The sequence below is a fragment of the Hyperoodon ampullatus genome (genome assembly GCF_949752795.1).
Source record: "Hyperoodon ampullatus genome assembly, chromosome: 19".
NCBI classification, from domain to species: Eukaryota; Metazoa; Chordata; class Mammalia; order Artiodactyla; family Ziphiidae; genus Hyperoodon; species Hyperoodon ampullatus.
Genome location: NC_136932.1, coordinates 37358805 through 37385915, shown reverse-complemented (window position 1 = coordinate 37385915; position 27111 = coordinate 37358805). Strand labels below are relative to the sequence as shown.

At 45.6% G+C, this 27111-nt stretch overlaps 2 protein-coding genes across 2 annotated transcripts in view; both read left to right on the top strand.

Moving 5' to 3' along the window:
• CFAP52 (cilia and flagella associated protein 52) overlaps positions 1-430 on the top strand; it is a gene marked incomplete at both ends in the record, with an annotated part of 37999 nt that extends 37569 nt beyond the window's left edge. Inside the window, one exon of the mRNA XM_079726413.1 lies at positions 255-430. Coding sequence (XP_079582539.1) covers positions 255-430 — 176 coding nt within the window. The remainder of the gene's footprint in view (positions 1-254) is intronic.
• Positions 431-2572: 2142 nt separating this feature from the next.
• Positions 2573-27111, top strand: part of USP43 (ubiquitin specific peptidase 43) — a gene marked incomplete at both ends in the record, with an annotated part of 55216 nt that continues 30677 nt past the window's right edge. The window contains 4 exons of the mRNA XM_079724756.1: positions 2573-3076; positions 12546-12677; positions 19946-20049; positions 25729-25821. Coding sequence (XP_079580882.1) covers positions 2573-3076; positions 12546-12677; positions 19946-20049; positions 25729-25821 — 833 coding nt within the window. The remainder of the gene's footprint in view (positions 3077-12545; positions 12678-19945; positions 20050-25728; positions 25822-27111) is intronic.

Sequence of the window (27111 nt, the reverse complement as noted above, 5' to 3'; positions counted from 1 at the left end):
CAAGATGTTACTAGTGGTTCTCTCTGGATGGTGGGATCAAGGGTGATGTCACCTCTTTACATTTCCCCCCCCAAATTAACTACAACAGATCTAGATTTTTATAATCAAGGAAAAGAGTGTTTATAAAGATAGGTCTTTCTTCCTTTAAATCAGCACATGGGGGATGTATTGAAAATGATCCCGTAATTTAAAATCAGGACTGTTTCTCTCTGTTCTGTTGCAGCAATGCCATGTAACTGCTTTGTCATTTTCAGGTGGAAATGACCGTCTTGTCAAAGTTTGGGATTACAATGAGGGTGAAGTGACTCATGTTGGGGTGGGACACAGTGGCAACATCACCCGCATCCGGATAAGTCCAGGAAATCAGTACATCGTTAGCGTGAGTGCCGATGGGGCCATTTTGAGATGGAAGTACCCATTTCCCTCATGAAGCATTGGAGACCTCCTGGATTCACAGCATTGAATACCGTCCTGTTGGAGGCTGAGCTTAGATAACTCCACGACTAGTCTTTCTTTCTCACATCTGTGTTTCTGTGCTTTGGTCAAAATATTTTATCTACAAGTTTCTCCTTTCCTTTATAGAATGCATTTTACATTCTCGAATTGTATATTAAAACTGAGATGTGTTCAAGAATAATTCATCCAGACTGTAAAGTTTTTTTTATTATGAGTAAGTTCCCAGTTGTTGATTTCCTGTCATAATCTCCCTTCTATGACTTTGCAAAACCCACAGTCCTTCCTCATAATTTGTCCACAGACAACCATTGCTGTTAGTCTCTAAAAATAAGGAAGGTGAATTTACCTTCTTAATCAGCATTTCATTGGTCAAGCTGCCTGGGGCAAGACGTGGGTTTGGATTCAGATCTTGGGTAGGGTTTTTGTTTTGTTTGAACTCTCTGATACTCCGTTTAGTAAAGCAAGAATACCTGCTCAAAAAGTGATTGTGAGAATTAAGTGAAATAATGTATTAAAGCATCGGCAGAGTTCATGACACAGAGTAGAAACTTCAATATGAATTATGGTGCTTTCTCAAAGAAAATGTGTGTCGGGGATCTTGGGGGTAATTATCAAAGGTGAAATTTCATAGATGCTTTTCTGGAGTTAACCATAAAATCTTTCTCCTCTGCTTACCATTAGAAGGGCGATGGAATGGACCTTGTGTATTGACCGTCCAACCAGGGACGGTGTCCTTTTCCAGGGAGGGTAAATAACGGCATTTCCCAGAAACACTTCAAGTCTCTAATTCACAGGACAGTCTTTTGTTCTGCGCATATTCTTTATCCTTTACCTAATGCTTTTTTTTTTCTGCATCAGGTAACCTGCTGCTGCCCTATTTGACGTATCAAGGTGGATATTTAATAAATGATGACCACTTATTCATCAAATAATAACATTTTAGGGCATTCATGTGATAATGCCTCCTGCTAATCTCTTGTTGAGCTAGAAATTGATGAGAAATTCACTTTGCGAGACTTTGCCGGATTAATTATAAACGTGACAATTACAGGATAAAGAGAGGGAAGTCCCCAGGGAATCAAGGGCAAGGCAATGCCAAGTCAATTCTTATTGGGCAACAATTCAGCTGGGATTTTGCGTTAAGGAGTGAACGTGAGACCTCCTAGGGGCGCGCCCGGGAGCTGGAAAACTTCCTGGTGAACAAATACTGAGGCTGGAAAGATCTAAGCTGCGGGGTTGGCAGTCCACAGACCCTCCTCGAGTTCCGGCTTCTCTGCTTACGGGTCGTGTGGCCTCAGCCCATTGCGTTAACCTCTCTGAGCCCGTTTCTCCACCAAATAAACCGAGGACGGTCAAGTCTCGCTTGCAAGTTTTGATAAACTCTGTAACCTAGTCTGTAATTTAAACAAGCAAACCACAACCATCCCGGGTGTTTCTACACGCTCCTCCCAGTTCGGGTCCCAGGATGGCGGGTCCCACAAAGGCTCTGCCTCCCCTGCGGGGCAGACGGGCTGGAAGGAGGTGGCGCCACCTGTCCGCACACACCTGAGCCTGCGGCGGAACCAGCTATACCAAGGTACTCTCCACCCGTTCACCGCCCCCAGGGCGCGTCTCTGGCTACGCAGGAGGCTGCCCTCTGGGGAATCTTCCTTTCCCTTCTCTTCACCTTCGCCTGGAGGTAATTACAAGAAACTTAGCAACAGCCACTAGGGCGTTCACATTTATCGTTCCTCTATTATTTTCACAGCTTGAAGGCTGGGAGGGGACTAGGAGCAGAGGTTAAATTCAGGTCGATAGGTTTAGGAGGGGTTAGGAAGGGGGCGGGAATCTGAACTCTGTGCTCCAGTGCTTTTATTCGTGGTCCGAGCGGCGGGGGCGGGACCAGACAGGGGTGGGGGCGGCAGGGCGCTGCCCGGGGCGGGCCCTAAGGCCTGATTCCCGCGCGGGGCGGGGCGGCCCCGCCCTTGGCTCCGCCTCCGCCCGGTCCCCGCACACCTGGCCCGCAGGTAGCCGGCGCCCGGGCGCCTTTCCGAGCCTGGAAGGGCCTGTTGGCTGCTCGTCTGTCCGGCGCCCGGAGGCTGGGGGCTCCGCTCCGGGAGGGGCGCCGGCGGGAGCCATGGACCCGGGCGCGGGGGCCGCGACCGGAGAGGGGCCGCCCGCGCCCCGGCCCCGCCGCCGCCGCTCCCTGCGCCGCCTGTTTGGCCGCTTCCTGCTGGCGCTGGGCAGCCGCTCCCGCCCCGGGGACTCGCCGTCCCGGCCCCAGCCCCAGCCGGGACACGGCGATGGCGACGGGGAGGGAGGCTTTGCTGGCCCCCCGGGCCCGGATCCAGCTGCGCCCGGAAGCCCCGGGGAGGAACGCCCGCCCCGACTCCAGCCCCAGCTCCCCGCCGGCGACGGGGCGCGGATCCCGGGAGCTCAGGGCTTGAAGAACCACGGCAACACCTGTTTCATGAACGCCGTGGTGCAGTGTCTCAGCAACACCGACCTGCTGGCCGAGTTCCTGGCGCTGGGGCGCTACCGGGCGGCGCCGGGCCGCGCCGAGGTCACCGAGCAGCTGGCGGCGCTGGTGCGCGCGCTCTGGACGCGCAAATACACGCCCCAACTTTCCGCCGAGTTCAAGGTAGGCAGCGCCGGGCTGCCTCCAGCCTTGGCCGCTCGGCGGCAGCCACGTTCCGGCCTTTAGGGTTTCCCTTCTGGACCGTTGGGTGCTCCACCAGGAAAGGGGTTTCTTGGGGACTTCTCTAGATGGCATTTGCCAGTTAAGCCTCGGATTATCGCTTCTTTTTAAAATTAAATTTATTTTTACATTTTTATTTATTTTTGTCTGCGTTGGGTCTTCGTTAAGGTGCGCGGGCTTCTCATTGCGGTGGTGGCTTCTCTTGTTGCTGAGCACGGGCTCTAGGCGTGCGGGCTTCAGCTGTTGTGGCACGCGGGCTCTAGAGCGCAGGCTCAGTAGTTGTGGTGCACGGGCTTAGCTGCTCCTCGGCATGTGGGATCTTCCTCGACCTGGGCTCTGGCCCGCGTCCCCTGCATTGGCAAGCGGATTCTTAACCACTGCGCCACCAGGGAAGCCCATCGCCTTTGTTTTGAGTTGGTTAGTGTGTCAGCGCTTGAGGCGGGTGAGTGCAGGGAGCTGGTAGATTTCAGTGTATTCAGCATTTCTACGCTCAGCAAACATTAGTTGAAGTATCGGAGGACTGTTCTAACGCCAGGGATAGAGAGTTTCCACTCTAGTTTCCAGTGCGGTGCGGGGAGTCGGACTTCGAAGGCCAAGGTCTAGGAGGAAGGAGGTGAATGATGAGAAGGACGCAGCCAGGCCAAGATCTAGGAGTAATCCCCACAGGGGGAGGGAACAGCACGTGCAAAGACCAGAGGCCTGAAGGAGCTGAGAACTGGAGGCATGAAAAAAACTCGGGTGGCTCTTGTCCAGGAGAGTAGAGTGGGGAGGAGATGAGGTTGGCCAGATCATGTAAGGTTTTGGAGGCAACGGTAAGGAGTTTGGCTTTTATTCTAAGCCCATCGAAAGCTGAGAACCTGTGTGCCGGCTACTGCGCTGAGGGCCTGGGAGAGGCAGTGGGTGTGCTATATTGGAGGTGGCATCCTTTTGCTTAGTGTGAATGAAATCCCCTAGGATGCGTTAGCGTGGGTTTGTATCCTTTGTTCCTGGGGTCACGGTCTACTTACCGGGTATGCTGCAGGGTCATGAGGCTTTGGAAGTTATGTGTATCACTTCACCCAGGATTAAAGCCGGGCATTTGTTTGGGGTCCCAGTTGGATTAAAGAGTGCTGATAATTGACGCGCATGGCTGGCTTCCTGCTAAAAAACCACAGTTCTGGGCAGAGAGCTGAAGCTCCCCAAAGACTAGGGATTGTTGTTCTTGGGGGAGAGGGAACTTGTCAGTGTTCATTCCACAAGCATCACCGCTCTTGAGTTTCAGCCTGAGAAAGCAATCCTTGCCATGTGACCCACGAGGATGCCAACCCCCACCATCCTCTCTCCTGCTTCCACTAGTGAAGCACTGTTCTGCAGGCGTCAGTGGGTCAAATGGGTGTCAGTAATATCTCCTTTTGGCATCATTTGCTTTTTAAATGTGAGAGGCAGTATCCTTTAGTGGTTCAGAGCAAGGTCTTGGTTACCTTGAGCAAGTTACTAAAATCTCAACTGTGCCTCAACTTTCCTTATCTGTAAAATGGGACTCTAGTGGTACCTACCTTCTTATAGGTTGTTGTGAGGGTAAAATGAGCTAATTACGTAACTCCTCACCTGCAGAGACCTGGAGGGAGGGAGGTAATCCTGTGTACCTTTTCTACTGCTCCATGCATTCTCATCCAGTTACTGCAGCAATGGGAGAGACAGGAGTAGCTTGAAAAGTCTTCCAAATTAGTAATCACCCTCCATGACTCACCGGCGTTTCCTGTCTCTCTTGCCTGCTCTCAAATCCCTAGAGCCAAGAAGCTCCCTGTGAGCCTCGGGGAGCTGAAGGATAATCAAACTGTTAATATGTTAGTAAGGGTGTTATAAGCCAGGGGTTCCTGGAACTTTCCTGGTGGGCAGCCTTGGAGAGAGTGGGGAAGGATTTTTAAAAATCTGTGCTTTTAAACCTTGGGGATTGAAATCTAGGTGAGCTCCTCTTATTTTACAGATGAGGAAACATTTATTCATTCAACAAATATTGAGTGTCTAGATACTATACAGGGAGCCTGGAACACATGTGGGGTGATGAGTGCAAAACCTGATCCTGGGGCTCCTCTCCTGGAGTTTACGGTCCAGTGGGAGAGATGGATGTGAGTGAAGTCATACCACGGACCCACGATTAGAACTGGTGATAAGTGAGTTACTCCAGCCCAGCCACGCAAAAAGGATGGGTCTGTGGTGTTCCCCCTCCCTGGGCCCTGAGTCACCCGGCGTCCCAGTGGTAGTAGGACTTAAGAGCAAATGAATAAATACATTTAAAAAATCCTGTCCATGGTATTATTCATAATACTTTGATTTCTAATGATGTAATTCAATGTATATAACTATAAAAAATAGGAAAATGCTAAAATGTAAAAAAAGAAAGATCTGGAACTCCACCCTCTGGAGATAACCATCATTACTGTGTTGATGTGCTTCAAATTGTGTACAAACAATTGGCAATTTTAGTTTTGTATCTTGCTGTTTTCAGTTAAGTATTATCATAGGACTTTCTCCTGGTCATTAAAATGTTTTATAAAACTTAATTTTTAATGATTGTGTAATATTTCATTAAATGAACCAATCCCTAGGGAGATGTTTATGCACTGTACAATTTTCCAGCTATCATGCTACATTGAAAATTCTTGTATTTAAATCATTGTCCTCAGCTCTGATCATTTCCATAAGCTTAATTCCTTGAAGTGAAACGACATGGTCAAAGCAAAGATGACTGTTTTGTTCTTTTTATGTTTTCTTGCTTTTTAAATCAACTTTTTTGAGGTATAAATTATGTACAGTGAAAGGCACCCATTTTTAAAAATTGAGTTATATGTGAGATATAACACTGTGCAGGGTATATAATACATTGGTTTGATACATTTGTATTGCAGTATGATTGCCAATAGTAGCATTGGTTAACACCCCTATCTCGTCATGTAATTATTATTTCTTTTAGCTCTGGGAAAAATTAAGATCTAGTGTCTTAGCAAGTTCGTCGTTTATAGTACAGTTTTGTTGTCTATAATCACTGTACAGGTACACTTCATTTCATTGTACTTTGCAGATATTGTGTTCTTGACAAATTGAAGGTTTGTGACAACCCTGCATTGGTCAAGTCTATCAGTGCCCCTTTTCCAAGAGCATTTGCTCACTTTGTGTCTCTGTCACATTTTGGTAATTCTCACAGTATCTACAACTTTTTCATTGTTATTATATTTGTTATGGTGATCTGTGCTCAGTGATCTTTGATGTTACTATTATAATTGTTTTGGGCTGCCGTGAGCTACGCCCATATAAGATAGTGAACTTAATAAATGTGTGTGTTCTGACTGCTCCACCAACAGGCTGTTCCCCCACCTCTCTCCCTGTCCTTGGGCCTCCCTCTTCCCTGAGACACACAATATTGAAATTAGGCCAATTAATAACCCCACAATGGCCTCTAAGTGTTCAAGTGAAAGGAGAAGTCAATCCATGCGGCAAATGTCATCGTGGTCTTATTTTCGGAAATTGCCGCAGTTACCCTGACCAGTTAGCAGCCACCAACATCGAGGCCAGACCCTCCACCAGCAACAGATTAGACTCGCTGAAGGCTCAGATGATGGTTAGCATTTTTTTAGCAATAAATTGTTTTATTTATTTATTTATTTTTGCCTTTTTTTTGAATTTTATTTTATAATAAATTGTTTTTTAATTAAGGTCTGTAGGCTGTTTTTTTAGACAATGCTATTGTACATTGTAATATTGTAGTGTTAAGAGACTACAGAATCGTGTGAATATAATTTTATATGCCCTGGGAAACCAAAAAATTCACGTGACTCGCTTTATTGAGATATTTGCTTTATTATGATGGTCTGGAACTGAACCTACAATAACTCTGAGGTCTGCCTGTACCACGTATTAGTCTCCAGGACTTATTTATCTACTAGTTACAACTATGTACCCTTACACACCATCTGTCCCATTCCTCCACTCTCAGCCCCTGATAACCACTGTTTTATTTTCTGCTTTTCCAATTTCAATTTCTTTTTAGATTCCACATGTAAGAGGTATTATACACTATCTGTTCTTCTCTGACTTATTTCACTCAGCATAATGTCCTCATGGTCCATCCACATTGTTGCAAATGGCAGAATTTCTTTTCTCAGGGCTGAGTAAAAATTTTAAGTGTAGAATCTGATGAGTTTTGACATGTATGTACTTTTATAATCACATCCCAATTTTAAGTATTTATTGTTTTTTAGTTTTTAGTTCAGTTTTGTTGGGCTTGATTATTTTTAGTACCCACATTGACAAATTTCTTTCCAAATAATTATATCAAGTTGTAGATACACCAGCAATGCATATTTTCCTAAGTATTGGTTATTCTCTCTTATTAATTTATTGAACAAAAAGAAACAGCATCTTGTTTTTACATTTGTTTTTTTGATTAGGAGTGAGGTGTTGGATTTTTCTATGCTTTTTTTTACTAGTTGTAAGACTGCTCTTGGAATTGTCTGTTCATGTGGTTTGTCTATCCATTCTGCCTTGGTCTTAATGTTCTTTTTTCTTGTTTCTGTAAGTTCCTTAACTCTAGTCATATTTGCTGCAGATATTTTCTCCCAACTCTCTCCTTCTCCCTACGGAAAGTTTTAGATTTATTTATCTCATACCTTTTGATAAACATTCTATGTTATGTACTTCTAGTTTTTCTATGGCTATATTAAGGATTTCAGCCATCTGGAATTTATCATAGCTCATGTGCTTGAGGATCAATTTTAGATTAACAATTTTAGACATACAGTATGCCTCAAGTGATACGGTGGAGGCATTGCTTTTTAAAAACAAGGATACCTTCATCACTTGTATGTTTTGGAAGTTCTGGACAAAACCAGTAAGACATGAAGTGGAAATGGAAAAAAAATATGTTGAACAGAAGGAAAATTACTAAATCATTGTAGAAATCCTTATTTTAGCATGATTGCTGTCACTAATGGGTTCAGGTACAACATAGACAGTCAAAAGCAAGACCCATTTAGAAACATATAAAAATGAGATTTCATACCTAAAAACAACCCAATGTATGAAATAAGTAGGAATACTTCTTAAAACAAATATGTTATAAATTATCAGTGGTGAGAGGAAGAAATACACACACACACACACACACACACACACACACGGATAGAGCTATGCCATATTGCAGGGTAGAAATACCAAATATTGCCATTCATCTCTCCCAAGTTAAATCCCAGGGATTTAGCTTTAATGCAGTTCTAGTTACATTTCAGTAGACTTTCTATGGGAATGTTTTCTGTAGAATCAATAGGTAAAGTTATCTTAAAAAACTCTGTAAAATACCTGACAGATACTGTTATAATTGGGAAAAGACCAATAAAGAATAGTGTTCACTGTTAAAAAAATTTGCAATGTACAAGTTAAAATGAAAAAGAAAATTACCTGTGGTCCCATCTTTCTATAACCATTTGCTAATATTTTGCTATATATTTTCTGGTCTTTTACCTTTCTATCTATAAATATATTTTTAAAATCTCAAATATATATTTTTGCTGTTTTTTTTTTTAATGACAGGATTATTTATCTTCTTTTCCCATTAGTATTTCCTCAAGCATAATTTTTAAGGCCATCTGATATAAGTGTGCAGTAAGTTCTCCCCAGATAACTTTGAGATATCTTTGCTTGGATCTCTCATTTCCTTAGGCTAAACCCCTTAAAGTGGAATCACTATGTTTATAAAGAGGGACATTATTAAGGCCTTATCTTGTCTGTCTTCTTGAAGTTGTCATATTCTTTCTGGAAAGGTTGTGTGGCTTTATGGCCAGACTAAGAGGACAAGAGTGTCAGTTTAAAGGATTAGCCTGATTAGCAGGAGAGGAATGGTTCTCACATGGAAGGAAGAATAAGTAAAGGTATAGCCCATAGAAGTGGGAAAGTATGTTTGGGGCACCCGAGTGTCTCATTTACCTGGAGCTTTGAAACATGAGATGGAGTGGTGAGTGATGGATGGGGCCAGACTGGAGGAATCTGGATTATTAGGTGGTGAGTCAGCGAGCCGGGAAGGGTTTGGGTGGGGACACGACATTACCAGCTGGGCTGTGGGAAGAAGGGTCTGTCCTGTCCTGCAGGCAGTGGGTGGTCAGGGGGAGGTGCTGGGGGCCGGGCTCCCCTCGAGGTAGGCATTGCAGTCTGGATCAGTGGGAGTTAGGACTCAACAGTGGGAAAGGGGCTCTGGTGAAGGGGTGGGATGGAAACAGTTGGGAAGGCAGACTCAGAATGCTTGACTGATGTGGGTGTGAGACGGAAGCTGCAAGAAGACCCTGACACTAAGAGAAAGAGCTGATGTTAGAGATTTCAAGCTGGAGGGGCTGGCTGCCCCCCTGGGAGGGAATGTTGGGACTAAGGGTGTAGGTTTGAGGGAGGCTGGGAGGTAGGGTTGCCAGGGAAAATACATGATGCCCAGCTCCATTTGAATTTCAGATAAGCAATAACTTGTTAGTAGAAATACATTCCCAATATTGCCTGGGGCATACTTACACCACAAACATTACCATTATTTACTGCTTATTCAAGGTTCATTTTATTTGCTAATTGGGCAGCCCTGCTTGGGGGTCAAAGTGCAGAGAAGCCTAGACCCTCCCGGTGCACCCAAGCTAGTGTGTTTCAAATAAAGACTCAGAACCAGCGTTTCAGTTAATTAAATCTTGAATTTCGCTTCGGCTCATCCTAAAGTTTCCTTTAAGTCCCAAGGAAAGATGAAAAAAAAGGAAAAGAAAAAAAAGCCCAGGGCCTTTGATTAGATTGGCCTTGGTGAGATCTGCTGGGTTCACAGCTTTGCTCACACAGCTGCCTTGGGTGGGCATGAGCAGAGGACAGACCTACAGGGCACAAGGCCTGCCCTGTGCACTCACACAGAAAAGGGGGTTTGCTTACATTCAGATGCTCGTGCTTGCACAAAAAAGACCCTGGAAGGATGCTACGTGAGAAAATGTTCAAAGTGTCCTCCCTCTGGGGAGGGGAGGGGCACCCAGTCCTGGGAAGACTTTTCGTTACTGTTCTTTTTATATTTTGAATTATTTTTTTTTTAAGTAGGTACATATATTACCCTTTGAAATAAACTTTTTGAAAGCTGGAACATGCATTTACCCAGAAAATGACAAAGCTGCCACCTCGTCTAACAGGACAGCGTGAAGGGTGCAGGAATGTGAGTGCCACAAGGGCAGGGAATCATATCGCCATTCCGTGTTGTAGCCCCAGGCCCTAGACTAGTGCCTGGCCCCTAGTAGGCACTCAACAAATAAGTATTTATTAAAGGGATTAAGGACTGGCCCAAACATTTTGTGATCTAACCACAGAAGGAGATGTTTGTACTTCTCAAGTTTCATTCATTTTAGGAAGAGGCAGTGAAGGAACCACATGCGTGGTATTTAAGGAAGCCCACTTCACTGGGCCATGTGGTCATTCTCAAAAAGAGTTGACGCTGTGGGAATGAAGGAAACTACCGTGGAGAGAGAAGGACAAGAAGCTGTCCACCTTTGGGGTGAACAGAGAGAGACAGCGTGGAAATAGACTGAGGGTGTGGGTGGGGGGCCAGGTGAGCGTGCCCCCCAGCAATCCAAGGACCAGAGCTTCAGGGAGGAGAGATGGTCACCTCTATCAAAACATTCTACCATGTGATCCAGCAATCCCACTCCTGGGTATATTTCTAGAAAAAAATGAAAACACTAGTTTGAAAAGATACATGCACCCCAATGTTCATAGCAGCACTATTTACATTAGCCAAGACATGGAAGCAAGCTAAGTGCCCATCAACGGACAATTGGGGACTTCCCTGGTGGCGCAGTGGTTAAGAATCTGCCTGCCAATGCAGGGGACACGGGTTCGAGCCCTGGTCAGGGAAGATCCCACATGCCGCGGATCAACTAAGCCCGTGTGCCACAACTACTGAGCCTGTGCTCTAGAGCCCGCGAACCACAACTACTGAGCCCACGTGCCGCAACTACTGAGACCACCTGCCACAACTACTGAAGCCCACATGCCTAGAGCCTGTGCTCCACAACAAGAGAAGCCACCACAATGAGAAGCCCACGCACCGCAACGAAGAGTGGCCCCCGCTCGCCGCAACTAGAGAAAGCCAGCATGGAGCAACAAAGACCCAACACAGCCAAAAATAAATAAAATTAAGTCTTAAAAAAAAAATCTTAATCATTAAAAAAAAACAATTGGATTAAGAAGATGTGGTATAAACATACAATGGAACATTTCTCAGCCATAAAAAAGAATGAAATACTGCCATTTGCAGCAACGTGGATGGACCTGGAGAATATTATGCTTAGTGAAGTAAGTCAAAGACAAATACTATATGATATCACTTACATGTGGAATCTAAAAAATAATACAAATGAATCTATATTCAAACAGAAACATATAGCACAGGGAACTCTACTCAAAAGAATCTAAACAAGAGTGGATATATGTATATGTATAACTGATTTACTTTGCCGTACAGCAGAAACTAACAACATTGTAAATCAACTATACTTCAATAAAAATAAAATAAAAAAGAAACAAAACAAAACGGAAACAGCCTCACAGACATAGAAAACAAACTTGTGGTTACCAAAGGGGAAAGCGACAAATTAGGGGTATGGGATTAACAGATACAAACTACTACGTATAAAATAGATAAGCAACAAGGATTTACTGTATAGCACAGGGGATTATACCCATTATATTGTAACAACCTATAATGGAATAGAATCTGCAAAAATACTGAATCACTATGCTGTACACCTGAGACTAACACAATATTGTAAATCAACTATACTTCAATTAAAAAATATATATATATACATATATTCAACAGACAACCCTGTGTGTTTTCAAAGGACAGGATATACAATGGTAGTCTTTCTGGAAAAAACGATGCCTCCTCCTGTACAGAGAACCCTCACAGCATTTGGGGACACTGCCCCCCAAATGACAGGCTTTAGCAGGAAAGACCATTTCTCGCCCCACGTTGTTTCTGACTTGTCATCCTGATCAAGGCTGAAGCACGACCATGGGTAGGCTTGGTGCTTCCAGGCCCTTATTTGGATGTTTGAAGGGCCAAATTGCCCCTCAAAGCGCGGGCTTCTCACTGCGGTGGCTTCTTGTTGCGGAGCAAGGGCTCTAAGCGCACGGGCTTCAGTAGTTGTGGCTCGCAGGCTCCAGAGCTCAGGCTCAGTAGTTGCAGCGCATGGGCTTAGTTGCTCCACGGCATGTGGGATCTTCCCAGACCAGGGCTCGAACCCGTGTCCCCTGCATTGGCAGGCGGATTCTTAACCACTGCGCCACCAGGGAAGTCCCCAATTGTCTGTTGATGGGCATTTAGTTTGCTTCCATGTCTTGGCTAATGTAAACATTCTTCTGTTCCTTTCAGAATGCGGTCTCCAAGTACGGCTCTCAGTTCCAAGGCAATTCCCAGCACGACGCCCTGGAGTTCCTGCTCTGGTTGCTGGATCGTGTGCACGAGGACTTGGAGGGCGCGGCCCGGGGGCTGGGGTCCGACAAGGTCAGTCGCCCTCAAACAACATGTTGTGTTAGATTTTCTTTTTTCCCCTTGCACATTTACTCAGCTCTTCAAAACTAAATCTTGAAATTCGGATCCGTAGATTTTTGTGTATTCTGGCTGCTGTTCACATGGTACCGTTCCCTGCTCCTTCCTCTTTGCCTCTTTTGTTTTAGACCAGACGTTTCCTCCCATTGCTGTTCCTCATCCTCTTTAATCCCAGTGATATGGTGAATAGGGTTTCTGTTTGGTTTAAAGTTTGAAAAAAAAATCTCCTTTTTGTCAATATCCTATGCCTTGGTATGGTCATCTGAGGCCATGAGTGCCATTGCTTATTATTTTTAGATGCTTCCATTTTAACTCCACCCTTGCTTTTTTAGTTACTTATCCTACAGAGCAAGCGATTCCCAATCTTTTTTCTCAAGACACAGGATGGATGATCTTTACATGTGTGCACTCAGCAGTCTCAGATTTGGATGAAACCTCAAACTTTTGGGAGTAAGAAAGCCCTACGATCATTTGTAGTAGCCACCGCTAGTTGATAAATCAACTGTGTTCTCTAGGGGCTTTGCTAAATAAAGATCAGTGATGGGTTCTACTCTAATCCTATCCTTTTCTCTCTCTCTTAAGAAAGTAAAAACGAGTGCAGTTATTATTCCATCAGTGAGCAAAGTTATTACAACAATATCCATGAATAATCTGCTATAATTTAAAAAATGTTTCACAAGCTTTGGTAATTAATCAGTCGCATATTACTTTTTATGTGTCTCAAAACTGATCCAGATGCAGCTACAAGAACTGCTTTACTTGTTTTTTGTTTGTTTTAATTCTGGACATTTTTTTCCCATCCCCCTCGTGAATCAATTAAAAAGCCCTCTGGAAGTGTTTCAATCTTTCACCCGTTACCTTCCCATCCTTACATTATCTGCCCAGAGACCATTATTCTAGAGTAATAAAGATTGAATGGAAAAATGTGACACAAATGGACCTATCTACAAAACAGAAACAGACTCCCAGACATAGAGAACAGACTTGTGGTTGCCAAGGGGGAGGGGGTTGGGGGAGGGAAGTATTGGGAGTTTGGGATTAGCAGATGCAAACTAGTTTATACAGGATGGATAAACAACAAGGTCCTACTGTATAGCACAGGGAATTATATTCAATATCCTGAGAAAAATCATAATGGAAAGGAGTATGAAAAAGAATGGACATATATGTATAACTGAATCACTTTGCTGTGCAGCAGAAATTAACACAACATTGTAAATCAACTATATTCAATAAAATAAATTTTAAAAATAAAAATAAATAAATAAATGGGGGAGATTGAATGGCAGTCACAGTTTGTAGGATGAATGAATCAAGATATATAATGTGCAACGTGATGACTGTAGTTAATAATACCATATTGAGTGCTGGAAATTTGCTAAGAGAGTAGATTTCAGGTCCTCTCACCACACACACAAAAAGGTAACTACATGAGGAGATGGATATGTTGGTTGGCTTGACTGAAGTAATCATTTCACCATGTAGATGTGTATCAAATCGTCATGTTGCACTCCTTAAATACATACAATGTTTATTTAAAAATAAAATGGCTCAAGAAGCTGAGTCATTTTTTTTCTTAACTTGTCCACACAGCCAGCTGTTGTCTTTGTTTCTTTCCCTTTTAAAAATGACAAGCGGCAACTTTAAGAAAAGGAGGGCATAACCATCTATGTCTTGAATAAAGAATAGATCTCTTTTAAACAACAATATAATGTAGAAGCTAAGAGCTTGACAGAGCTGCAGAAAGAGTACTCATGTCTGAGACAGCAGGTTGCCAAATGCATGGAACAGGGAAGATAATGATTGTACAGTATTCTGTACTCCTCAGAGCACATCTTGGAGTGTTATACACAGTATGAGTAGCTACTATCATTTGTGGGGTGTTGTTAGAGTTATTATCCCCATTTTATATATGGGTAAACCAAGAATCAGAGAGGCTATGTAACCTTCCTGAAGCAGCACAGCTTAAGAAGAGGTAGAGTCAGGATTCAAATCCACGGGAGGTCTGGCTTGAAAGCCTGTTTTCTTATCTTAAAAAGAACCATCCCAGGACTTCCCTAGTAGTCCAGTGGTTAAGACTTCACCTTCCACTGCAAGGGGCACAGGTTCGATCCCTGGTTGGGGAACTAAGATCCCGCATGACAAAAAGGTAGAAAAATAAAAAGAACCACTCCATTCACCCCCAAAACACACAAATGAAACAAAGCAAAAACTTCACCAAACAGAACCTGGGAGGACCAGACACTTAAAGGTTATGGTGGTTTCTCTGGGTTGTGGGATTGTGGGTGATTTTTCTTACATGTACAATGATTTTCTGTTTATCTAATTCAGACCCTTTTAGTTGCAACTTGGTCCAACTTAAGGAGAGGGCATTTATTGTCTTTTAGAACTTGTGAGTCCCAGGGTTGATCCAGCTTCAGGTAAGGCTGGATCCAAGGTCTCTTTATCTCTTGTCTTTCTCTTCATTCTCAGACTGACTCTGCCCATCTAGTGGAAGGAGGGGCCCCTGCAATGCTCATAGAGCCTTTTTCACTTGGGATTCCAGAAAAAGCCCAGGCAAGAGTCCGATTGTCTTAGCGTGGCTCACATGTCCATTCCTGGGCAGGTGGCCAGCAGGATGGAATATTCTGATTGGGCACATGGGTTCCATGCCTGTGGGGTGAACTCCACCCAAATCACATGGGTAAGGAAGGTTTCTGTAGAGCTGGGGCACCTTGGAAAGGAATGCTGAGATGACAAGTGTGTCACTACACTGTATTCCATAATCTTAGCATGAACACATTTTGAAATCAGAATGATGTATTAAAAAGATAGAGATACTGTTTATTGAAGTGTGTTATGTGCCAGGCGTTTCATATGATGCTTTTCATGACCATTTCACTGATGCATAGGAGACACTCAATAAACCCCTGAATGGTTGAATAAATTAAGTAGTTATCATGCTTTAATATTTGATAACTCATAATAAGGATAATAATAAGTAACTCATAATAAGGTTAATTCATATATTACAGTTAATGGAACTTTAGGTTAAATTGTCCAAGGTCATTCAACTTCTACCTGTGGAAAGAGAATCAAACCTGAGTCTGTCTATTTCAAAGCTAGTGCGCTGGATCCCTTTCCTTATCCTGAGTTTCTTGTGCCTTCTGTTTCCCACCAGAGGGAGGGAGGAGACCTGGGTGCCTCTTCCTTCTGGCTGCATCTAGGAAAGACTTCTTGGGAGTTTTCTGGTGGCCTAGTGGTTAGCATTCCAGTCTTTCACTGCCATGGCCCCGGTTCAATCCCTGGTCAGGGAACTGAGATCCCGTAAGCCATGTGGCACAGCCAAAAAAAAAAAAAAAAAGCTTTTTGTCCTGTTTTCCACTCCCTGGCTATGCCAGGCAGTGCTTCCTACCTGGAAAGTAGGAAGGATAAACAGCCTTCCCAATTACCTTTCAGACTTCCTCTTTTGCACCTTTGTGGGAAAAGTCTTTGGACTTAAGAATGAGGAAGAGCACAGAGAGGTTAAGTAACTTGCCCTAAGTCACACAGCAAGTCAGTGGGAGAGCCAGGATCCAGATCTAGAAAATTCAACTCTAGAACAGGGCTTCTTAGCCTCAGCACGTTTGACATTGGGGCTGGGTAATTCTTTACTGGGAGGGGGGTTGTCCTGTGCGTTGTAGCATTTGTAGCGCCCCTCTACCTACCAGATGCCGGTGGTACCTCTAACTGTGATTGATAACCAAAAATGTCTCCAGGCATGGCCAAATGTCCCCTGGTGGGGGGAGGGAAAAGCGTTTCCCCATTGAGAACCTCTGCTCTGGAGCCTTTGCTCCCAACCACAGTTCACCACCCCCAAACCTTTCTTTAAGACGCCTTTGAAAATCGGGCTGCCTGTGGAGGCCTGGCTGTGAACGCTTGAAGGTAAAAGAGCAGAGCTATTGGACTCTTTGGCACAAACTTCATTTTCTGTTTCCAAGAAGGAAAGGGACTGTCCCCTGTGTAACTCTGAACAATTTTTCTGAGGTTATTTCTGTTTCAAAACATATGAAAGCCATGTAGTTCGATTTATTTGAAACTAGAATAGAAAACATAAGGACCACTTTCTTCTCTGTTAATGCAACGATAAATGTTTTTGTCTGGTGAATAGGGCATCTTTTTACTATCCTGTAGACGCTGTGACACTAGCAACCTTTTGGGTAGTTTATCTTATAGGAAACGCCACTCTTGCAGAATTAAGAAAGGGATGAGGCTGGGGAGAGGACCAGGAAGCTAACATTTATCAAGCACCTACTATGTGCCAGGCAGGATACCCACATCTTTTTTGGTTTAAATGATGGCTCCATGAGGTGGATGTAATACTGCTATTCCTTTTAGATGTGGAATGAGGCTCAGGGAGGGTTTTAGGGTCACTTAGTTAGCAGGGTAGCGCCAGCCGGGTCTCACCTGATGGACCATGCTTTGTGAGTGACTCTCTGCTGCCTCTTACCCCAGCCTTGTTTGGGATTTTCACTTTCCATACCCATCCTTGGATGGTCACATCCACAGCCTCTCTCAACACGTGCTGCCTTATCATCTGGATGCAGAAGCAGCCTGGATCATTGTCTTTGGTTGCGAGGAACAGCAGCCAACCAGATGACCCAAACAAGAAGGGGATTAGTTGGAAGGCCAAGGGGGAGTGTGCAGAATCGAAAGGAAGGCTGTGGCTTCCCTGGTGGGGCAGTGGTTGAGAGTTCGCCTGCTGATGCAGGGGACACGGGTTCGTGCCCTGGTCCAGGCGGATCCCACATGCCGTGGAGCAGCTGGGCCCGTGAGCCATGGCCGCTGAGCCTGCGCGTCCGGAGCCTGCTATCCGCAACGGGAGAGGCCACAACAGTGAGAGGCCTGCGTACCGCAAAAAAAAAAGAAAGGAAGGCTGAAGACCAGGCTTGGAGCCGTCAAGAACCAGACAGCTCTGGGGTAAGGGTGTCTCAGTGGCAGGAACAGCTCAATCCTCCAGCCTGGACACTTCTGCTAGAGTCGCTGTTTGCAGCCTTTGGGCCACTCTGCCCATGATTGACACGCAGGGCAGGAACATCTCATCCGTCTAGCTTGGGTCATGTGCCCGCCTGTCTCTTGGTCAGGGAGGACAGGACCCCCGAGGAAAGAGCCTTCCCCACCTCCCCTTGGACTAAGGCTACTGCCAAAGAAGAAGGGTCAGTCCTGAGCAGGCCCAGATGCCAGTGTCCGCTCTGTATCCAAGTTCTCTCCCTCCTCCGAGCCCTTCATTTACCTGCCGTAGGTGTCTCTGCCTCGAACTTGGCTTGCCCTCCCCTTCTCCTCTGACCCACTTCTCCTTTTGCCTTTCCCTCTTCTGTTAATGGAAAGTGGTTCTCCAGGCATCAGACTGGAAGCTTGGAGCTGGCCCTGTGTATCCCTCCCTCTGTCTCCGTTTCCTTCCCCATCAGGTGCTCAGTTATGAGCTGTGCACACAGGGTGTCTTGATTGCATTCCTACCTCCTTTTTATTTTCATGGCTGCTACTCTAGTTCACCCTGTTGGCACCCGGACTCTTGAGCCTCATAATTTGTGTCCTAACTCCAGACGCCCCCTCCTGCATCGTGCCCATGCCTGTCAGGTTATAGCGTGTCTCTGTGCATGTAGCCACCGCTTAGGTTCAAAACCCATTAGATACTCCCCATAATGTAACAACAGCAAACACTTATACAGTGCTTGCTGTGTGCCAGGCACTATTCTAAGTGTTTTATATATATTAACTCTTCTAATCTCAAAATATCCCTAGCATGTTGGTACTCTCGTTCATTACCCCTTTATTAAATTGGAAAACCATGGAACAAAGAGTTTAAGTAATTGATTTAGCTGGATCAGAGGTGGAGAAACTCTCGCAGCTAAGTGCCAGTGCAGGGATTTGAACCCCAGCAGTCTGACTCCAGCGTCTAACCCTTAACCCTGGTACTATGCTGTTTACTGAACCAGGAATCTTCTTTAGGACATTTAAGGCCCCATCCAACATGGTACCAGACTCTCCTCTCTAGCTCTGTTTTCTACTCCCCTTTGTACATCCTGTATTCTGGTCAAATTGGGTTGAATGAAATAGTGGGACTGACTGTTCTTAGTATTTGTCACTCTTATTTGTAGCAAAATTTTATTATGAAAAATTTCAAACATGGAAAAGTTGAATTCCTTATACAGCAAATATCTCCTACCCACCACCTAAATTCTATAATTTACATTTTACTAAAATTGCTTTATCATGTATTTATCTACCTATTCATCCGTCTGTCCACTCATCACTCCATCTTTTTCTCATCTTTTTTTTTTTGGATGCATTTTAAATTAAATTTCAGACATCGGTACATTTCTCCCCAAACACTTCCCCTGTGGTCCTTTCTCCTGGCTCTTTGAGGATGCTGGCCTTAAAGACGGGAGTGATGTGGCCATAAGCCATGGAATTCCCACAGCTACCAGAAGGTGGAAAAGGCAAGGAACGTATTTTCCCCCAGAACCTCCAGAGGGAGTGCAGCCTTGCTGACACCTTGGTTTCGGCTCCATGATGCTGATTTTGGATGTCCAGTCTCGAGACCTGTGAGGGGACACATTTCTGTTGTTTCAAGCCACTAGTTTGTGGTCGTTTGTTACAGCAGCAACAGGACACTTATACATAAGGCAATGTAGAGAAGGATACAATAGGACAGATTGTGGAGGGAGGAGGTTCATGCATTCGTTATTCTAAGGTGCAAACCTGGTCTGTCTGAGAAAGACAATGCTCGTGTGAAGACTGGCTCCCTGGAAAATGTGGACAGAAACAGCTTAGCAGGTGGAAGATGGGCAGATTTGGTGTGGATGTATCTGAAGTGATGGCAGCTCACCCAATTGAAATGTACAGGAGGCATCTAGACACAGGGGGCCTAGAAGGATGGAGGTAAAGAACGGGGTTCTCCACCAAGGTTCATGCCCTTTCAGCACACACACACACACACACACACACACACACACACTCATACTCTCTCTCCTGCTGTCTCTCTCTCCTCTCTCTCTGTCTCTGTCTCTCTTGGAATTGGGGAGGTCCAGGGATTGAAGGAGAGGCGGATTACGGTAAGACAACATGGAAGGTCCTGGTTCTGCAGGTTTAGGTCCATAGAATGGTGCTGAGGACCCAGGAGGAGGTGTAGGTTTGCTGGTCTGAACGCAGTGGAGTGATGAGAGGCACATCTGATCTTGCTTCCTCTCCTCATTTCTTTGCAGCTTCAGCCTGAAGCCAGGAAGACCTCCGAGAACCTCCTGTCGCCATCAGCTCAGCTTCCTCTAGGCCAAAGCTTTGTGCAAAGCCACTTTCAAGCACAGTACAGGTAAGAATGGGGTGTGTTTAGAATCTGTCCTTAAGGGCTCAGCAAACTGCTATGCTGGTAACTAACCTCCCTTTGCCAGGTTTACCCCGAGATTACAAAACAACAGAAACCATAAACACCCTTCTCTCTCTCATTATAAATCCCAATTAACCACTAACTTCTATTGTCTCTGACCCTCAGTATTTCATTTTTTTGTGTTTTTTATTTTATTTTTGGCTGCGTTGGGTCTTCGTTGCTGCGTGCGGGCTTCCTCTAGTTGTGGTGAGTGGGGGCGACTCTTAATTGCGGTGCGCGGGCTTCTCATTGCGGCGGCTTCTCTTGTTGTGGAACACGGGCTCTAGGCACGCAGGCTTCAGTAGTTGTGGCTCGCGGGCTCTAGAGCGCACGCTCAGTAGTTGTGATGCACGGGCTTTGTTGCTCCACGGCATGTGGGATCTTCCCGGACAGTGGCTGGAACCCGTGTCCCCTGCGTTGGTAGGCGGATTCTTAACCACAATGCCACCAGGGAAGTCCCAATATCTTTTTTTTTTTTTCGGCACGCGGGCCTCTCACTGCTGTGGCCCCTCCCGTTGCGGAGCACAGGCTCCGGACACGCAGCCTCAGCGGCCATGGCTCACGGGCCCAGCCGCTCTGCGGCATGTGGGATCTTCCCGGACCGGGGCACGAACCCGTGTCCCTTGCATCGGCAGGCGGACTCTCAACCACTGCGCCACCAGGGAAGCCCGGAGGGAGCTTTGAAGTGCATGTCATGGATGCGAAAGAGGAAAAAAACTCTTGTTTCCCTTTGCATTACCCTTGACTACTTCCACACTCACAATCCTTCTGACCCCAGACGTGTGGGTGTTTTTCCCACACCAAGCAATTCTGCGATTCTCTCTGGACGCCAACTGAGTGTCCTACAATTTAACTCAATTCTGGCACTACCTACTTAGAGTGGGCACGGACCCCGCAGGTTAAGGGCTCAGTCCCACTGGACTGCCTGCCCACCGGACACCAATTGCAAGTCCCGGGTCGTCACCTGTGTTGCTGACCGACTGGCTATAAATTGGAGGTTTCCACGGCCCCCTCCTCAGGTTCAATGATTTGCTAGAGTGGCTCACAGAACTCAGGAAAACCGTTTACTTACCAGGTTACCAGTTGATTTGGAAAGGCTATAACTCAGGAACAGCCAGATGGGAGATTCATAGAGCAAGGTCTGTGGGAAGGGGCGAGGTTCTGCACCCCTCGCTGGGTGCACCACCCTCCCAGCACCTCCCCACGGTCACCAACCTGGAAGCTCTCCCAGCCCCTTCTGCTGGGGTTTTTATGGAAGCAACATTATGTAGGCATGATTGATCCAATTATTGGCCATACGTGGTTAACTCAACCTCTGACCCCCTTCTTTTTTTCCCAGGAGGTAGGGGTGGAGCCCAAAGTCCTAGCCCTCTAATCCCATGCTTGGTCTCTCTGGCAACCAGCCCCCCTCCTGTGGTTTTCTCTGGGGGCTTTCCAGATATCACCTCATTAGCATGAACTCAGGTGTGGTGGGATGGGGTTTGTTATGAATAGCAAAAGATGCTCCTTTTACCTTCATTCTTGCTCATCACTTGGAAATTCCAAAAGCTGTAGGAGCTCTGTGCCTGGAACAACTGTTGGAGACCAATTATATATTTCTTATTATAAATCACAGTATCATAAGGCGTAAGGTGAGTCAGGGGAGGATTCGTGAAGAAGTGACATTTGAGCTGATCCAAGACTAAGGACCACAAGGACCCTTTGTCGATTACTATAGAGTGATGAGTAAGAAGCAAGATATTCGTGCTGGAAAAAAAGACTGGTGACAGCTAAAAATAGCTGCTTTCTGCCTGCTGGTCCAGAGTTAAGAAAAAATATAGTTAGAGACGTCCATCTAGGCTAGGACTTTTGAGGTCTGAAAAGTGATTTTCAGTAGCCGTCGGTGGGCACCAGCTCCACCCTGGGGCCCCTGAGGGTAGTACTTGCTGTTCTGGACCCTCTTCAGCCTCTTTTCCTCGGGGGGAGGTTGCCTGGGATGGAGGGCCACCCTGGCATCGGCCTTTATGAAATTGAAAGCTGGAAATGTTATTATGGGTTAATTCAGAGATCCCTGTTCACTGAGATTCTCCCTCCATCTCCCTTGTCCTCCTTTTTAGGGGGCTGAGTTTTTGCCTTTGGCTGGAGGAGAGAAGGAAGAATAGTACTGGGGTGCTGGAGGTTATAAACTAGAGGACAAGTAATTCGTTATTCTATATGATTATTACCACAGCCTGGAAACATCTGCAAGTTTAATAGCCAAGGATTGTTGCAACGTTGGAGTTTGGGCTACAGGTGTGATTGTGTGTGTGTGTGTGTGTTCATCTCTTCATAGCTTTTGTTCACAGAAAGCCTAATCTGGTCCCCGTTACAGGCAGCATTCCCTTTTAGGCAGAGCATGTTTTGGAAAGCTTCCTCAGAACAGATCTTAGAGAGGTGACATTTTGCTTGTGCGTCATCATAATTACCTTGCCGACTTGGACATCCGTCTCACCAGCCAGTGAGCAGGTGAAGCTGGCCAGGTTGGAGGTGTCAGACATATATTCAGCAGCAGTGAGAGGCCAGAATGTGACACGAGCAGTGCCATTTCGGGACATTTGTAACCAGTGGAGAGCAAAGAGCAGTTCTGAGTTTCAGCAGCAGGTGAGAGGCTGGCTTTGGGACAGAAGCAATTTGACAAGGAGGATGAATAGCTCAGGGAGATGGGCAAGTGAACACTGAAGGGCATTGGGGTGCTTTTCTGTCTCTTTCCTCTGTGAGTACCTGGGAGATAGCAGGACAGGACCGTGAAACTTTGGGGGAGACGGCAAGGACGAAAGGACCCCCAGGCCACATTTGAGGTGTAGATGGAGCCTGGTAACATCTGGAGTTTTCTGTGAAAGTGACACCGCCCTTCCCCCTGATCTGTTGGTCACACTCACTGTCCTCATTTCTCATCCTTTGAGGAACAGGTGCATTTCATGTCCTCTCTGTGGTTTATTATGAAAACAATATATTTTCCCCATTCTTTAAATACAAAATTAGGCTGTTCTGTGATTTCACCAAACTACACATCTCTTGCTCCCTGCCAGAGATTCATGGCTTAATCTAAAGGCCATATCCCTGAATCAGTTGACTATGATGTATCTGCAAGAAAAAATGCAGCCTCGCTTAGTTTTAGTAGCTTTAAAGAAAAAATGAATAAGTCAAAGAAAAATATTCCTTCTCATTTGTTCACTTAAATATGAAACAGGGATTTGGAAATTTCCTAAGGACGAAAATACATGTGTCAGGCCTATGTTACGCCACGGTGCGTGATGGGTGAGAGGAGGAGAGGGGAGGGAGAGAAGCTGGGGTGGCAGAGGGACCCCCACAAATGGCAGGTCCCCCTGCTGGTTGGAGCTTGATGTCTGATGCATTCTTTTTTTTTTTTTTTTTTTTTTTTTTTTGTGGTACGCGGGCCTCTCACTGCTGTGGTCTCTCCCGTTGCGGAGCACAGGCTCCGAAAGCGCAGGCTCAGCGGCCATGGCTCACGGGCCCAGCCGCTCCGCGGCATGCGGGATCCTCCCGGACCGGGGCACGAACCCACGTCCCCTGCATCGGCAGGCGGACTCTCAACCACTGCGCCACCAGGGAAGCCCTGATGCATTCTTTTTACCAAAATATTGCTATGGTTTTCCCAGAGGGAAATTTACCAGAGAGTGATTGAACATTAAATACTCCGGTCTGTACTCCGGTCTGTTTTCTAAAGTCATGGCTGGCATTCTATTAACTTGTATCCAGGAAAGCCTACTTGCTCTGAGAAGAGCACTGAGGGTTGCCTGGGACAACACCCTGGAAACCTCAGGGGTTACTGCTGGGCCCTGGCTTTTTCTATTTTGTCTGCTCAATGGAAAACCAATCCAGCAGGACTGGTGCTTTCTGTCGAGATTCAGGAAACCTGATTCTGATCCCAGCTCCGGTTTTCTTGCTGACTTACCCTAGGGCTGTCCAGTGCTGAGAGCAGGACCTGTGGCGGAGTATTCTCCCCTATTCCCAAGGAAATTCATGTAGATTTTAGGAGAAGGAATGTAGCATCCAGAAACCCCTTATATCTTGGAAGAATATGGAGCATTATATGATGAAGGACATAAAATAAGAGCACCCGGGTGGAGTATAAAACTTGCCTTTCCCTCTCAGAGATACATGCTAAATATGGGAGTGTTAAATTTCAAAGAGCTTAAAGAATATAAATAAACTATGTGGATCTACTTGTACTAACGACTCTGAAGGAATGATGATGGGCATGGGTTCTGGAACCTGAGCCAGCTCTGCCACTTAAGAGCTGTGTGTCCTTGGGCAAGTGACTTAACCTCTCTGTGTTTCAGTTTTTTCTTCTGTAAAATGGGGATCGTCCTGGTGATTATGGCTAGCACACGGGTGAATCCATGCACAATGCCCAGTTTTTTTTTTTTTTGTTTTTGTTTTTTTGTTTTTGTTTTTTTTTTTGTGGTACGCGGGCCACTCACTGCTGTGGCCTCTCCCATTGTGGAGCACAGGCTCCGGACGCACAGGCTCAGCGGCCATGGCTCATGGGCCCAGCCGCTCCGCGGCATGTGGGATCTTCCCGGACCGGGGCACGAACTCGTGTCCCCTGCATCGGCAGGCGGACTCTCAACCACTGCGCCACCAGGGAAGCCCAATGCCCAGTTTTTAGTAAATTCTTTCACCATTAGCTGTTACTACTAGCTGCTATTTTCTGAACTTTGTTTCCTTTAGCCGTACAATAAGGCAGGTGGATTCCATCAGTGGTTCTCCGCCTGGCTGAATACTAGAGTCACCTGGGGAGCTTTTAAAATTCTGATGACTGTGCCTCTCTCTTCCTGCTTCCCTTGAAACAGAATCTCGTGGAGTGGGGCCTGGACATCTGCATTTGAAAAAAGCATCCTATGTGATTCTGGGGCCCAGTGAGGCTGAGACCTTTAAGCTTGAAAGCTGGCACAGTATCTTTCGATTTGGAGGGGTTACAGCATCCCTTCCCCTACTCAGTGCACTCATACATGTGACTAAACTTTATCCTTTTTAAGAAATTGAGATGAGTCACATAACATAAAATTAACCATTTTAAGTGTGCAATTCAGCAGAATGTACACCCACCATGGTGTGCAACCACCACTTTTTTCTAGTTCCTAACCATTTTCGTCACCCCCAGAAGAAAACCTGGCACCCATGAAGCAGTCACTCCCCAGGCCTCCCTCTTCTCAGCACCTGGCAACCGCCAATCTGCTTTCTGTTCCTATGGCTTTACCCACTCTGGATATTTCATATAATTGGAATCATAAATATGTGGCCTTTGGTGCCTGGCTTCTTTTACTCACATGATGTTTTTGAGGTTCATTCATGTAACAAGTGTCAGGACCTCGTGGCTGAATAATAATCATTATGTGTCTATAACACATTTTGTTTACCCGTTTACCCATTGATGGACACTTGAGTTGTATCCACCCTTCGACTATTGTGAATAATGCTGCCATGAACCTCTGTGTACAAGGATTTGAATACCTGTTTTCAATTCTTTGTGGTATAGATCTCGGAGTGGAATTGCAATGGTGGCTCTCTAATTAAGTTTTTGAGGAACTGCCAAACTGTTCAGTGTGATTAAACTTTAATGTGTATCCTTCACCCTCACAGATCTTCCTTGACCTGTCCCCACTGCCTGAAACAGAGCAACACCTTCGATCCTTTCCTGTGTGTGTCACTGCCTATCCCATTGCGACAGACGAGGTACGTGAGCATCACGCCCGTGAACTTGATGTCCATCCTTGGGAATCTTTTGGGCTTGCAGCTGCATTTTCTCTTTTGCTTCTCAGCCAAGCTTTGCAGCTTGGGGACATCCAATGATTGAATGTGACAATTTACGTGAAAGGTTACAGAGTCCCTTCTTTAGCCGAAGAAGGAATTATAAACATGCTTTTGTTTATCAGCCCTGTTGCCAGGCTTACGTCTTTGGCCCATTTAGAAGCCAGCACCGGCCAGTTGGTACCACTCAATCAGACAGGGGCGAACTGGAGAAAATCTGTCACCCTCTGCTTTCCCCTGCTTTATTTCCAAATCCTTTTTCTTCTTAGTGAAGGTGTAGGAAAAGGTTTATTTAAGGAGCAAAGAAAAAGGAAAAGGGCTGTTGGGAGATATGAGGAAAAAAAAGAAAAGAGGAGGCAGGGTTAGGTAGGAGGTGTGGTCACTGCAAAAGTAAGAAGCACATAGTGCAAGTGTCCCAGAAGTCCAGGGCTTAGCAGTGACTGTTAAGGCAATGGCCAGTGTCAGTCTCATGGAATTTTAGCGAACTGTATGGGGCGCCTTCACTGTCACAGAAGGTGGCATTTCTTCTCTGGGTTCCTCACCTTTGTAAAAACCATCTCTCTTGCCCTCTGTCTGTTGACATTCTCCATCTTTTGGATGCAGTGAAGACATGACGGCTTTGTAAAGCCTTTCCTGGCAACTTAATCCCCCTTTCTGCTCTGAATTCCTGTGCTGCTGATTGTCTATGCCACAAATATAACACTGGCTTATCCTATCATCAGATGACAGCTACTGTTAGATATGAGCTGTGATACCTGGCCTGATGCAGCATAGCACAGTGGTTAGGACCACTGGCTCTGGGGCCAGACTGCCTGGGTTCAAGTCCCAGTTCTGCTAATTAGTTGTATGAATTAGATAATTACTGCAGTATGGAGCAGGGGAAACAGGAGCTGGAGGGGTGAGCCCTGGTGTGCTGCTGGGGGTAGTAGGAAGTAGAACCAGAGAGAGTCCAGAGAGGTTGCGGGGCAGAAGGGCTGTATCCCATCACCAAGGGAGAACTTCAGGAGGAAAGGAGAGCCTCATCAGCAGTGGTGAGTGGTCCTGGAAAAAGCTTGACTGCTCTACTTCTCAGACTTCGAAGTTTCCTTTTGCTTAAGATTATCTATTTAACAAACAGAACCTTGAGACTATATAGATCTGTACAGATGGCCCCTGACTTACGATGGTTTGGTATACAATATTTTGACTTTACAATGGTACGAAAGTGATGCGCAT